Below are 15,347 nucleotides of genomic sequence, written 5' to 3' on the forward strand. Positions count from 1 at the left end.
AGCAAACTCCCACAGCTAATAAACACTTTCAGCAAAGTAGCAGGATACAAAATTGATACCTGAACCCAGTCGCCTTCCTATATACAAAAGAAAAATAGACAGGGAGAGAAATCAGGGAAACAATACCTTTCACAATAGCCTCAAAAAACATAAGATATATTGATGTAACTCTAACCAGGAAAGTAAAAGACTTGTATAATAAAAACTTTAAGACACTGAAGAAAGAAATTGAGGAAGGCATCAGAAGATGAAAAGATCTCCCATGCCCATGGATTAGTAGGATTAGTAAATTAAAAATCAGTTTTATCAAAAGCAATATACAGATTCAATGTTGGAATCAAAATTCCAACACAATTATTCACAGAACTTGAAAGGACAATGTTCAGCCTCATATGGAAACATATGATCATGAATGATAAAAAGAACTGCTTGCTGCATGGTGATGGTGCACAACTTTAATCCCAGCACTCATTAAGTCAGGAGATAGAGCAGGTGGATCTCTGATTTTGAGACCAGCCTGGTCTACAGAGAGAATTCCAGGACAGCCAGGGCTACACAGAGAAACCCTGTCTTAAAAACATAATCAAACAAACAAACAAACAAATAAAATGCTGGCGGTATCAACACCGCTAATTTCTGATTTCAAACTGTACTGCAGAGTTATAGGAGTAAAAACAACATGGTACTGGTGCAAAAACAGACACATTGATCAATGGAATAAAGTTGAAGACCCAAACATAAACTGACACACCTGTGGACACTTGATTTTTTTCTTATAAAGAAACCAGAAATACACACACACACACACACACACACACACACACACACACACACACACACACACAAAGACATCATCATCAACAAATGATGCTAACCAAATTGGACAGCTGTATGTAGACGAATCCAAATAGATCCGTACTTATCGCTCCGCAGAAAAATCCACTCCACTCTAAGTGGATCAAAGAACTCAACATAAGGCCGAATACACTAAATTTGACAGAGGAGAAAGTAAGAAAGAATCTTCAACTCATAAGCACAAGAAAACACTTTCTTACCCAAACACCATTAGCACAGGCACTAAGATCAACAATTTAATAATCAGGACCTCATGTAACTGAATAGTTTCTGCATAGCAAAAGACACCATCATTCAAAGTGGCAACCTATAGAATAGGAAAAGATTTTTACCAACTACATACCCAATAGAGGGATAATGTCCAAATCACACAAAGAACTCAAAAACCTAGACAATAAGAAAATAATCCAATTAAAAAGTGAGATACAGAGCTAAACATAATATTCTCAAAAGAGGATTCACAAATGGCTGAGAAACAATTAAAGAAATGTTCAACATCCTTAGTCATCAGGGAAGCCCAGATCAAAACTGCTTTGAAATTTCTTCATCCACCAGTCAGAATGGCCAAGATTAATAAAACAAATAACAGCTCATGATGGTGAGCATGTGGGGTAAATGGAACATTCACTCATTACTGGTGGGTGTGTAACATCACACAGTCTCTATAAACTCAGTGTGGTAGTTCCTCAGGTAGTTAAGAATAGTTATACCTCAAGATCCAGCTATACCATTCTTGGGCAAATAGCCAAAGAAAGCTTCATCTTACCACAGAGATACTTGCTCAACCATGTTCATTGCTGCTTCATCCATAATAGCCAGAAATTAGAAACAACCTAGATATCTGCCATGGGATAAATGGATAAAGAAAATGTAGTATAATTAACAATGGAATATCACTGAGCTTAAAAAAATGAAATGAAATTTACAAATAAATGGATGGGGCTAGGAAAAAGTTATCCTGATTGTATAACCTGTACATAGAAAAATATGGTATGTATTCAGTTATATGTGGATGTTAACTGTTAAGACTTAGATAAGCAAGCTGCAATCCATATAACCACAGAAGTTTGGTATAGGCTAAGGAACTATGAGGGAGGGATGAATCACCCTGGGAAGGGGAAATGGAATCAATAGTTAGGGATAGACAAGGTGGGGGGACTGGAACAGATGCATCAAATGGGGGTGGGGTAGAAGAGGGGGCAGAGGAGAGAAAACAGGGAGTGACATCTAAAAGAAAGGGTCAATTGAGGGGTCATATAGAAACTTAATAGAATATAAGCTTCCTAAAATGTATGCACATATGAAAGCAATCTAAATAAAATCACCAAATAATGGGGGAGACGGAGCTCCAATTGGACATCTCTAGTTACCAAATGAAGCTTCCAGTACCAGAAATCTGTTTCATCTGGTAGAGTTATTGGCCACATGGATACCCACAAACAACCCAGGCCATTGGTTGCTCTTCACGAACTCATGGTAAGGCCCTGTTGCTGAAGACAATGCCTACACAACTCTGTTGAACATAGACAATTTGGGATGAAAAGGCCTACCTAAAGCTGTCACCCCTACTGACTAGTGTTCATGGTACTGGAATGTTCTCTACACTCTACAAAAGGAGAAAAGTAACCACCAATAGCCCAGCTATAAACCGTTGGATCTGCAATGAGCATTTCTGCAAGATTCACTAGTACAATAGCGGCACAAAGATGCGGTAGTATCCAACCAATATCTGGCTGTATTTAAGGCCCACTTCATGAGATGGAACCCTTCCCCAATGATGCTCAGATGGCTAAGAACCTGAAACTAGATAGACAAGAGATCTAAGGGAAAACTAAATACTACTGTTCTGATAAAGGAACACAGCAATAAAATGACTTCTAATGACATTTTGCTGCACTCATAGATCTGTGCCTTGCTCAGCCATCATTAGAAAAGCTTCCTCCTGCAACAGATGGGAACCAATACAGAGATCCACAGCCAATGTGCAGAAAATGAGATACCTTGGAACACTCAGTTCTAAATGCAATGCCTCCATCAAATCCCTCCTCTCAGGGTTTGGGGAACCTTGCAGAGGAAAAGGCAGAAAGAGTGTAAGAGCCAGGGGGTGATAAAGGACACCAAGAAAATAAGAAATTCTAAACACAGCTGGACTAATGCACATATGAACTCACAGACTGAGGCAGCATGCACAGGGCCTGTGTGGCTCGGCACCAAACGGGATTCCAGCACTGAGATGAGAAGTGGATACATGTCCCCATCCTTAACCGTCAGTGGCCATGTCAGAGGAGCTGCAGTCAGCAATGGAACTTATGGAATACCACCCACTGGAAAGCAGAGCTGTGATGGGTACATTCTGGAGAAGCAAAGCCCTGGGAAGATGTTTCCCAGAATGCCCCTTGCTCCAGCTGTGCTTCCTCCTGCCTGCTACTGCCATGTTCCTTCTGTATTTGGCATGGTAATCCCTTTCATTACTGTGTGAAAGGATCTGCTGTATCTAGTATAGTGTGATGGTTTCATGGGAAAAACCCACTCCTCATTGGGCAATTTACATGTAAGATCATAATGAAGATGACTTTTACAAGAGCAATGATGCTTAGTTGAATTAATGATTTAATTGAACTTTCTGAGTCAGTCAAAAAGATACAGGTGGCTAAAAGAGTGGAGATAATTAGGGAAACGGTTTAGGTTATTCTGGCAATTGTTCCATTAAGAGATACAAATAAGGTAAAAATAGGCTAGAAGTCACCTTCCCCTTTTTCAGAGGTAAGATTTGCAGAGGATGGAAAATAAGAACAAGGACTTTTCACGCATTATAGATCCATGAATTCTGCCTGTGGATAAACAGACTGATGATCAAAAAAGCAATTATGTCTCTACACCCACGGTTAGGCCTGAATTCCTTGGTCACGTAATTTATAGAATTAATCACAGGTTTAGGTGTGCACCTTCAAAAAACAAAGTTGTGAAAGGAAATTAAATGACCCTATTGTGTGTAAAGAAAAACAGATGGTTAGCTGAGCACTTGTTTAAAGTTTTTGTAGAGTAGAAATAGGATAGGAATCTGCTACACTGAAATCACAGACAGCTGCCTGCCAGTGCAAAGGAATGAATGGGCTGAAATAAACTTGGCTTGCTTAAAACGTTGTTAATCAGTTATTAAAGAATCATTCCTTTAGAGTGAAGATGTTATAGTAGAAAAATTAATATGAAGAAAAATGTTTAAATACTTGTGGGCTTCTTAGAAAACCATGTAACTTGTGATTTCTTCCTATGTAAAGATTTTAACTTGTTTTTGGAAAATATGTAACTCGTGGTTGTGAGGTAATTATTTCTTGCATAGAAATCCTCATCTTGAGTGGTGTAAAAGGGATAAGAGGTGAAGAAAAAGCAACAGCAGAAAGAGAAAAATAAAATGAAGAAGTAAGCTTTGCCCCTTAGATGAAGTCCGAATGTCTGTCTGTCTAGTAGTTCACTGGCTCCATATCTCCTCTCAGATAAAGTCCGAATGTCTGTCTGTCTAGTAGTTCACTGGCTCCATATCTCCTCTCAGATAAAGTCCGAATGTCTGTCTGTCTAGTAGTTCACTGGCTCCATATCTCCTCTCCAGTTTCTCTGACCTTCTGGGAGCTTGTTCTCTCAGCACTTAACCCAGAAGTTATCTCCAACTGATAATCATTTGCAAATGAAAAATTAGTTTTCTACAGTGTAACCTCAATGAGAACAAACCATTCTTAAAAGCACGCCCCATGCTCAGCAGTAGATGGCTTACACAAAACAGACTCAATAGCAACTTCGGGGGTTCTTTCTCTCTTAATGTTGAGTCAGGGATTTATTTCTTCTTCTTCTTCTTCTTCTTCTTCTTCTTCTTCTTCTTCTTCTTCTTCTTCTTCTTCTTCTTCTTCTTCTTCTTCTTCTTCTTTTCCTCTTCCTCTTCCTCTTCCTCTTCCTCTTCCTCTTCCTCTTCCCTTCCTCTTCCCCTTCTCCTTCTTTCTCCTCCTTCTCCTTCTGCTTCCCCTTCTCCTCCTTCTTCAGCTTGCAGGTCCTTTGCATATACATCACCGCTTTCAGGTTTGTGCTTATATAGGATTCCTGTGTGTGTTGACTTATATGTTTACTTGTCTATATATGTTCCTTGTGCTTTTTCTTTGGATCCTTTTCATATGTTCATTCTGTCCTATTCCAATTTGTTTATTTTTTTTGTTTTTCCTATTTTATTTTATCATTATTATTTAGATGCCTGTTTATTTTCTGATGAGAGACAGAGAGGGTGTGGATTCATATAGGAGGGGAGAAAGGGAGGATCTTGGAGGAGTTGGGGGAGGGGAAACTGTAATCAATAAATTATGTGAAAAAATTCTATTTTTTTCATTCTTTTTTGTTTTTTATTCTTTGTTTTTTGCTTTTTTTGAGTCAGGGTTTCTCTGTGTAACAGATCCAGCTGTCCTGGAACTTGCTTTGAAGACAAAACTGGCCTAGAACTCACAGAGATCTGCCTGCCTCTGCCTCCCAAGTGCTAGGATTAAAGGTGTGTGTCACAACACCCCGTCAAAATCTATTTTCAATAAAATCAAAATAGAGAAAAAACCCACTTCCTTCCAGAGAGATCCTCTATGTTATGTATTCTAGGCACAATGATGTGAGCTAGCCACTATTGCCAAAGTGAAGGAGTAAAGATAGTGTGGACACAGGAAATATGGTGCCTACCCACCTGAATTTACATGTAGTAAGGAAAATAAGTCAAAATTCAGAGAGGAAACATATGGGTATACTTTATTTTGTATTTTAAAATGTGACTCATGTTTTTTAACAATCATTTCAGTAGATAGTTCACATTCTATTTAAAAGAAATTTAAAGCACTTTTCATAGATTATAGCAATTTCGTTATAATTCCACCTGACTTAATGACTTCCAGTAGCTGTATTGCAATTGAGACAAAAGTCCCAGAATACACTCTTTCTTAGCCAGATCCTATCCGGCTCTTCTTTTCCCAAGTGTCCCACGGCTGCTCTAGTGTTCTACTCACAGAACCCTTCTGTGATGTACTTGTAGCCCTCAGACTGAACTCTCCCTTAGTTCCCTGTGTTCTCGCTGCCTCTGCGTCTGCAGCCGAGCTCCCACCGAGGAATGGCAATGACCTTGCCAGTTTCCCTTTTTCCTGGATGCTGTTTTCCCCTCTGGCCGTTTTTCTTCTTGCTGTGAGTCTAAAGTTTCTGAATTCTAACCCAAATTTCCCAATGATGCTGAACCATCCTTCTAGGGACAACTTCCTTCTTAAAAGAGATTTTTTTTTTCTTCACAAAAATAAGCTGCCTGGGAGTTGTTTAATTTGGGTTTGGCTATCTTGTAGTTTTGGGTTTTGCAGGAGAATCTCTAAGCTGACTCCTGAGGCATGTTTAAAAAGAGGTGTGGATAGGCCAAGGAATGATATAAACATCTGCAGGAATGCTGAGATATATATAAAAGAGAACACCACCTTCCTATGTCTCTTAATACTGTTATGCTATAAAACGCTAGAGTGCCATTGTTGAGTTTTGAATATAAGCCCCTTTGTTGTTCCATGAAACTTGGCAGATGAAGATATTGTCATACTTAATTAGTTGTTCTTCACTGGGCATCAGAGGAAACCTCTGCACTCCCACAAACCAAGAGCACACTGGAAATGAAACAGACATCATTAAATAAAGGCTACAGGTGTAGCCCTGAAGGACAAGGGATCTTAGAAGCTGGAAAAGAAACAGAGAATTTAACTTCAGCAGTTTCTCCAAGGCTATGCTGGATACTTGAGGTAGAGCCAGGATGAGCTCATTAGGCTTAGCCCTGCACTTTGTGCATTGCTGGTGAAATAGGAATCCCAGAGAAACATGTCAACATGTCTGCTGATGTGTACAATATTTCAAAGACTGCTTTCTGAGCCTTTCACACCATTGTACTCTTGACAGATTTCAAGGACGGGGCATTTCTAGCCCAGATCTGGCTTCTGGCTATAATTTTAAGATTAAATGTTGTCTTTTCTGGAACTTCTTTTTTTTACTTGTCACCCACTCTACACAGTGACTTCTTCTTGGGAATATGTGAGGTTGAAGTCTCTTTTTTGTATGAAGTAGCACCAGAGAGGCAACTAGTCTTTATAGATCAACTTTCATATTCTCTGCATGTAAATGATGCTATCCTTCCTATTGTTTACAAAGGAGAGCACAGGGTCCAACTGGGTATGCTTTCCATATGGGATGACTGAAGGGTCCTGGGTAGGAAGCAGGCTGAAGAATTTATATCTAAGAACCTATCAACAATTTCAGAATATCATGAGTTTCTAATCTGTAGAAAAATGCACTTATATTCTTAAGTAAACTATGAGTGAGTCCATTTTATAACCCAATGAAGTTATTTAATTAATGAAATATAGTTTAAATACAAAATTATCAAGCCAAGCATGATGGTATATACCTTTATTCTCAGTACTTGGGAAATTGGGGCAAGAGGATTGCTATGAGTTTGTGGCCAACAGAGACTACCACATGGTGAGCTCAAGGCCAGCCTGGGACACAAAGCAAAACCTTGTCTCAATAAACAAGAAAACAAACAAAAACTATTAATAATGGCTGCCAAAATTCTTAAATTACCAAGATAAATGTCTTAAATGAATGGCCTTATCTGTTTTCATGAACACCCTCTAGAATAGAGATTATCATTCTATTTTGCAGGTGGGGAATGTCTTGCTCTGGGGAATGTTCCATATCCTACAGAGAAACATGTAGCCACTATTAATAACAGTGAGTGAATTGTATATACTGTTGTACTTCATTGGAAGCCTCCCCAAATTATTCAAGTGTGTAATTGCATTTAATCCTTATTTAGATAAGAAAATGGTTGTCCAGAAGTCTCTTTATTCTTAGGTGTGTGCTGAGAGCAACAACGGAGCCTGAAGAGCAAACCACTGAACACGGTCAATCATGACCCTCCTCCCAACTTCTTACATTAATATTCAACCTTTTATGGAAATCCTATTTGGAATTATAAAAAAGACCCCAGTGTCTGAGGGTTTGTAACTTCTCATTCCTACATTACAAATTATCTCAGTTGGGATTATAAATTCTAGTTCTCCACTCTTCCAAAAAGACTAACTTTATAAAATACAAATGTAATCATATCTTGTTTTTCTTTACAGATAAAAATGTTTCCCCCAAATCATTTTTTAAGCAAAATTTATTAGCAAGGGCTCCAGACTACTATTTTTAAGCCTCTGTTCCTTTCCTAAATTCTCTGCATCCATTTCTTCCTCTGAGGACTTCCCATCTTCAGCTGAATAGTCCCCTGTAACAAGTTTTGTCATGATTCTCAAAGCCAACTTAGGCTGTTCTAATCCTAATCCAAAATTAGTACCATATTTTTTCCTCCAAATTCTTATTTGTCTTAGTTTTGTTCAACATTTTGTTCAAGGCTAGTTGTTTCTTTACGATGTCACTTCTACATTGTCATCCACAGAGTGGAAAAGTCACCCAATGCTCCAACTTGTTCTTCTGGCAAATCCAGGCTGAACCTTGTAGGTCTGGGAAAACTGACACCTTCTCTCGGGATGCACAAAGCAAACAGTCATTTGCTCAGTTCTGAGTGCCTTCTGTGGTCTCCAACATGTCTTCAACAACGCTAAGTATTTTTAACTGTTGATTTTGATTATTCTGTGGTTTCAATTGCTTCAAAAATAAATAAATAGGACCTCCCCAGTGCCTAACATGGTGTTTAATATTTAGTGGGTATGACTAAAAGATGTATGAGATCATAGAGATGTGACTTGTTCCTTGTTGTTGCAATGCAGTTGTGTAAAAATGAAACTAAAAAGCTGGAAAAATTGGAACAATATTGCAATAATAAGGGTATGGCAAAACAGAACTTGAATTGATTTTTAAATGTGTTTTTCAAAGTATCATTAATTAAAGTGTTTTTTCTTATCCTTTTGGTATGATAGCATTCCCACTTCAATGGGAATATTAGTCTTTCTGTGACATCATTCCTTTACTCTTGATGTTGTTCAGGTGAATTGGCCATCCTGGGCTTCTTTTCAATTTACAGTGTGGTTAGAATTTTTCCCATCTTAAAAATTAATTAAAAATGTTCTCACTCAATCTTGTGGCACCTTGCAATAACATACTGTATTTTCTTCAAAGAAGAGAAATAGATGAAATGGGAAAATTCATAGATAGTTTCACTTCATCATCAGCACTTTTTGATATATTGCTATAAAATTACCAATAACCTGATCATTGTGGTGGCACACAGCAGTGATTCCGGCTCTTGGGAGACTGAGATAGGAAGAGTTTAGAGTTGAGAACCATTCTCAACTATGTAGGGAGTTTTAACTTTAAAAAAAAAGATGATTATGATGATAAGTAAACTATTTTCCTCTTTATTGTTGAAACAATAGACTGTGTTTAGTCTCCTCTTAAACGATCTGCAGTGTCTGTTATTTTTAACATTCCACAATTGCTTATCATTGGCTTCCCCATTATTTTGAGTTTGCTCTCCCAATGTTCCAGATGCTTCTTTCTGCCAGAGCCCTGCTTCCACATTCTCTGCTGCTCCTTCCTAGTAGCCTCCCATTGGGCCCTCTTGTTCTTCAGGCTTTGTGGTTGATACTCCCTGGATTCTCTCTTTGCTAGTCTGTTTTGTTTTCTAGATTTCTGGCTTTATATTTCCTCCCTTGGTGATCTGATTCACTCATATCAATTTTTAATTTCTATTCATATCACTTAAGTGATTTATTCATTTATCATGCCACCGATTACTACATATATATTTAGCCCAAAATTCTTACCCTGAAACCACATTCTTCAAATATATGTGTCTTTAGATAATTCCAAATGCATTGCACCTTACAGACCCTTGGACTCAGGCTGAATTTGTCACCCTATGATTCTTCCTGTGGTTTCTACTGCAGGTCACAACAGCACCTCCCACACCACATCTGACAGTACTTATCAACCTTGGACTGACATCTCTTTCCTGTCTCCTCACAAGTAACCCAATGCAGTCCTTGAATCTCCTCCCCTCAATATCTACCCAACTGCTTTCTTCTCCTCCTTCTTCCGCCCTTCCTCATTTGAAGATTCTTAACTCTACCTGGAGTACTGATGAAACAACGTATTAGCTCATCCAGGTCTCTGCACTCTCCTTCAGTTCATCCTCAGCATAGCCTAGAGATACTTCTAAGAACACATCATTTGTCTCATTGTATCTTTTTCTCTCCCACTGATTTCATTTTAACTACAGAACAAAACTAAAACACTTCAGATGGCCTGAAAGACCCTCCTTAGCTCTCCAGACCTGCTCCTTACAGCCGTAGCGTCCCTCAGCTCTGCACCTCAGCCATACTTACTGCACACAGTTCTCTGAAAACACAGAGTTTCTTGAAGTCCTCCTCATTTTCCTTTCATAAGTATTTATTTGTGGAGCATCCTCAAGTGTGGACATTCCCATTCCTGGTTCTTTATAATATAGGAAATCCTAAAATCCACTCAATGCAATGACCACTCTCTCGAGATCTTTCTGGATCTCCTTCAGCCCTCTAGACATAAATGGCCAGGCTTTCATGTGTCTCATGCACATGCTCCAACATAGTATGCTATTATACATAAAGCTGAGTTGAAAACCAGCTTCCCTCATAGCTGATAGCTCATAGCTGAGGGTCTGTTGTATTTGGCACTGTGTAGCCAGTCCTTTGCTCACCTGATCAGAATTTGTGGAAATTGTGTGTACAGTTACTTCTTTTATTTTTGATTTTCTATCTTCTTAACTGCTTGCTATTTTTAGGCAATCATGATTGTTATATGAATAACATTAAAATCTCAAAAAGGAAAAATCTACCTGCAGTGTTTATTCCTGTTAGTTCAAATGGAAAGGTTTTTAAAAATGCCCACTCATATTTATTGAATCTGAAATTGCCAGAAAAAAGAAATACGGTTTCTACAGCAGAGGTATATCAGATATGTTTTCTTAAGAAATTTTTTGTGACATTCCTCTACACATTTGCATATCACAGGATGAAATCAGCATATCACACAGGCTGAGGAAACCTTTTCCAGATGTTTGACTCGGAGTCACTTCCCTTCTCTCCCACTGTTCCATTTCTGCTTCTTACAAAGAGGCTGCCAAATGTTGTCCCAAGTGCTTCATCTTGCCCCACCTCTGTCTCCACCCTTTAGTCTCTGGGTACTTCTTTGTACACACTGTTCCTGCTTATGCAGAGGTGGAGAACAAAGTCGCACACGGCCCTCTTGAAACCACAGCCCTGTGAGCTGATTGTTCATGAGACTGGCTGGAAGAAGGCCTTTTGAACCCTGTCTGAAGCATCACCCACAGCCTGCAGCATCTATCCTCCCTCCTGGAACCACTTAGCTCCAGGTCAAGGAAGCTGGAAATCCCCAATATCCTTTAAATAGCTCTCTGGGTAGTTTAGTGGAAAGCAAGAAGCCATACCAGTAGGCCTCAGGCCGATAATCGTTTATTAATGACTTTATGGAGGAAAGAGTGGGGGGGGATCCTGACAGTTATTTGATAAAAGAGAGAGCAGTACAAAAATGTGTCCTGATTCACGGAAGTGAATAAACCCTGGGTCTGTTCACAAGGGAAAGTAAATGTATAGAAGACACAGCCAGGGAGTAAGTGCCGCTGATGGAGACTGACATAAAAGTGCTGAACAGAACACTCTAGGAATTTGCAAAGGAGGAATGTTGAGAGAAACATTCTTAGAGTGTCTGTCTTGGTCATTCTTTATACTCTTAGATGCCTTGTAAACAAGTTTTATTACTTCTCTTCGCTGTTAGCTGAAGTTAATATGAACAGATATGCATAAAGTACTTAAAGTAATCCCAGGCACAGCATATACATTAATGCCTACCTCCTACATCAATGCTTCGCAAGCAATGAAACCAAAGCCCCAAGACCCTAAAATCACGCAGTGGTGAATACCCTACTTGGTATCAGAACCTGAACATATGGCTTTTATCTATCTGTATTATGGAGTGGGGTTTTTGCTCTAGAACCACGTCATGTGTCTGCCGTGGACCAACCAGGTAAGGCCCCCATCTACTTGTGTGAACTGTAAAAGTGAGTGGAATGGGAAAATGCTACTCTATGGTAAGAAAATAGGAAGATATAAGCTAAATCAAATGTCTTCTAAATATGATTCAATCATGTCAATATTTTGAAATCAATAGAGCAGGGGGGTTTGCAGAATATGGTAATGCACGCTTATAATCCAGCTACTGGGGAGACAGAGATAGGAACGCTGTAAGTTTGAGGCCAGTGGGTGGCTTAGTGAGATGTCTCACATTGATTCAAAGGAATTCTGTAGCATAGCTCAGTGTTATTCTGTTGCCTATCATGAGGAAGACCCTACGTTCAACCTCAGCACCAACAGAAAGGGATTGAGGGGACTAGGAATTTGATGCAAATGAATCTGAGCTCCCTAATTAGGTTACTAAATCACTGAATTTCAGACCTGAGAGGACGCATTAGGAAGGATTTACTTCCGCTGCTTTTGATATCACAGAGGATAAAACCAATATATGATGCTAACATGACTCCTCCAAGGTCTTTCAGATTCAAGATGCAGAAATTCTAACAAATATCCGAATTAATTAGCCTGCTTGGAAATCTCTTCCTTAAAGTCAAGAGTTCAAAACTGACAATCCCCCACCCCCGATATGGTTGTTTTTAATTAACCTAAATTTCCAAATCACATCACAGGTGATAATCCGCAGGGACAACAACAAGCCGGCCTAATTGGCCTTCCTACGAAAGGAAAAGGAAACAGATGTTGCTTTAAGACATATGCAATCTCATCTTTCCCTGCTATACCTAATCAGAAAATCCATACCTCCTCCTTGCGAACTGCTAAACCAGAGACAGAATGTTAGAGAATCAAACCCCTGCATGTATTTCTATTTTCAAATGTTACATGTGTGCAGATAAGTTGTGGAAAGTGCAGTTACCCCTCACTGTAAGCACGGGAAGATTGCCTCTCTTCCCTCTGCCTTGCTTATGCCTAGGAAAAGTGCCTCATCCCAAGATTTTCTCCAGGGCTCTGGTCTGCTTGGACTCTAGGAGACAGGAGTAAGTACCTGAGTGCCTGGGCTCTGCCCGTCTGGTGACTGTGGAAGCTCCAGAATACAGGCTTACGGTGGTGTCATCGTCATCGAGCATGTCTCTTGTGCTGCTGTATTTGGCCTGCATCCTGATTCCTGCAGAGCTGCGGGTGAGATGTGCTCAGATTGCTCCAGGCCGCGTGTCTAACGCCAGATACCTCAGGAAACCAGGCACTGGGAGGCATTCCTAATGGTCTCTCCTTGCAGGCTGCAGGGGAAGCCTCTGACTCCAGTTCCTGCATGGAGAGGCCCGGCCCCTCCCCTGTGAGCTTGTACTCAGAATGCCAAGTTAGTCTGGCTGAGGGGAAATCGCATGTGTTTTCTGGCTGGGCGGTCCCTGAACAGTTATTACAATATCTGCATTTTTTTTTCAGACCACGTGTGTGTCTGTTTACAAGTCTTTCAGTTACAAGGTGGGGATGATGAGCTCTCACAGTAGCACCCAGGGTCCTCTGACACTAAAGCATAATCAGAGCTGGACACAGCTTCTTACCCAGCATGCATCACAAGCTGAATACTCGCCTGTACCTTTGGGGAAATTGAGGACACTCTTCCTGTCTCCAAGGGCAGAGTGCAAAGCATCACTCACTGGAAGTCCGAGCAGCAGGCCTCCTGAGAGAATCTAATCGATTTGATTCTTTCATTTTACTCAAAAAGAAATTGAAAGCTATCTAGGTGAAGTGATTTCTTTAAAAGTCACAAAGCTGCTTAGAGTCAGGTTAGCTCTGAAAGTTCTCTCCTGTTGTCAACTTCACCCTCTTTCTTCTTACAGTATCTGGACTTGATTTAACATTTTATAACACATCAGACACATTGTGATCATGAGCAATCCCATGCTATAGTAGCAGTCCCAAACTTACAGCATCATTACCAACCACTGTGCAGTTTTGGGAAGACAACTAGCAATGTGTGCCTACACTTGTTAAGTCAAGACAAGAAATGAGAAAATTGTCTCAGACAATGTCCAGCAGCTCCTCCTGAACCAGTCTAGTTTAATTCTTTTACTTGTCTAGTTTTTGTGTGGCAACAACAGAAAACCAGATAATGCATACACAATAAAAAATAATTTCTCATATTCTGGTTCAAGATCAAGGTGCTGGAAAATTCAGTGGTGAGATGAGGGATGCATCCACTAAGGGCTATACTGTGGCCATCATATGGTGGAAGGAGTGATGTCAGGCCAGTAAACATTTTATATATATAAATATGTGTGTGTGTGTGTGTGTGTGTGTGTGTGTGTGTGTGTGTGTGTGTGTGAGAGAGAGAGAGAGAGAGAGAGAGAGACGGGGTAAGATAAGCACACTAAATACCAGTCAGTGTTGAAACAGAGTTAAGTCAGCCAGATCGTATAAGAGACCATCAGAAACTACAGATTGTGAATTCACATGTATTTCAAGCTGTATGTTGTTCACCCTATTATTATAAATTTAAGATGACTAAAAATGGGAACACTTTATTAAATAATGACTTGTTAAAAAGTCAAAGGTTAAAAAAAAAGTCTGTTCCTTTGCATCAGGTTGAATATTTGAATGCTCTAGAGAGAAGGAGGCAGTAAGAATTCTGAAGTTTGTTATGTGAACTGCAGAAGAGATGAAGTATTAAGAAGCTAGAATGTTAAAAATTACAGAGTAGCTATGGTAGTTCACATCTGTAACCCCAGCATTCACGGGGCTGAGCAGGAGGGTCACAAGTTCAAAGTCAGCCTGGACTTATAGGAAGACTCTGTGAAATGTAGAAAGAAGAAAGAAGGAAAGAAGGAGCAAAAGAAAGAAAGAATAAAAGGACGGGGGTGGGGGAGGAAGGAAGGAAAGAAGGAAGGAGGAGAGAATGAGCAGTGGGAAGAGGGAGGCAAGGGTGAGGGATGTGTGAGAGGAGGAGAGAAATTACAAATAGATCAGGAAAATAAGAGGAGAGTCTACGAATTATGTTTCTCATGAAACGATAAAGCAGTAACCAGCACTGTCTGTCAAGTTGCAGTTACTCAAGTAGATCCTTGCTAATTTTTGACCTTTGTATTATGTTCCTTAAGTATTTCAACAACAACGACATTATTTTTTAAGCATGCTATGCTGTAGGTACAGAGTCTTTTGGATACAAAAGCCCCTGGCTCTTTTAAAGCTTATGTCCTATGGGGAAAATTCAACTACTATAAATGTTGAGGCAAATATATAAAGAACCAAGGAGCTCAAGGAAGGTAATGGAAGAAGGCTGATGATTTGAAATAGAGTAACCAGAGGATGCCTCACTCACTTCAGAGGTGATATGTGTGCAGACTTGGGAAATCAGACAGAAGGCTCTGCAGCCATCTCAGTGAGGCTCACTCAAAGAGGACAGGGAAATCACAAAGATTG

At 39.7% G+C, this 15,347-nt stretch overlaps 1 protein-coding gene across 2 annotated transcripts in view; it reads right to left on the reverse strand.

Annotated features, from left to right (window-relative positions):
* The window catches only part of Clec1a (C-type lectin domain family 1 member A), a 34,416-nt gene extending 21,146 nt beyond the window's left edge, over positions 1–13,270 (reverse strand). For both annotated transcript variants that reach the window (XM_052721780.1, XM_052721781.1), the window contains exon 1: positions 12,973–13,270. In XM_052721780.1, the coding sequence (XP_052577740.1) occupies positions 12,973–13,084 (112 nt within the window). In that variant the 5' untranslated portion in view covers positions 13,085–13,270. The remainder of the gene's footprint in view (positions 1–12,972) is intronic.
* Between the last annotated feature and the right edge of the window lie 2,077 nt (positions 13,271–15,347).

This window comes from Peromyscus californicus, unplaced genomic scaffold, assembly GCF_007827085.1.
Source record: "Peromyscus californicus insignis strain IS unplaced genomic scaffold, ASM782708v3 Scaffold_6__1_contigs__length_162567912, whole genome shotgun sequence".
In the NCBI taxonomy this organism is placed as follows: Eukaryota; Metazoa; Chordata; class Mammalia; order Rodentia; family Cricetidae; genus Peromyscus; species Peromyscus californicus.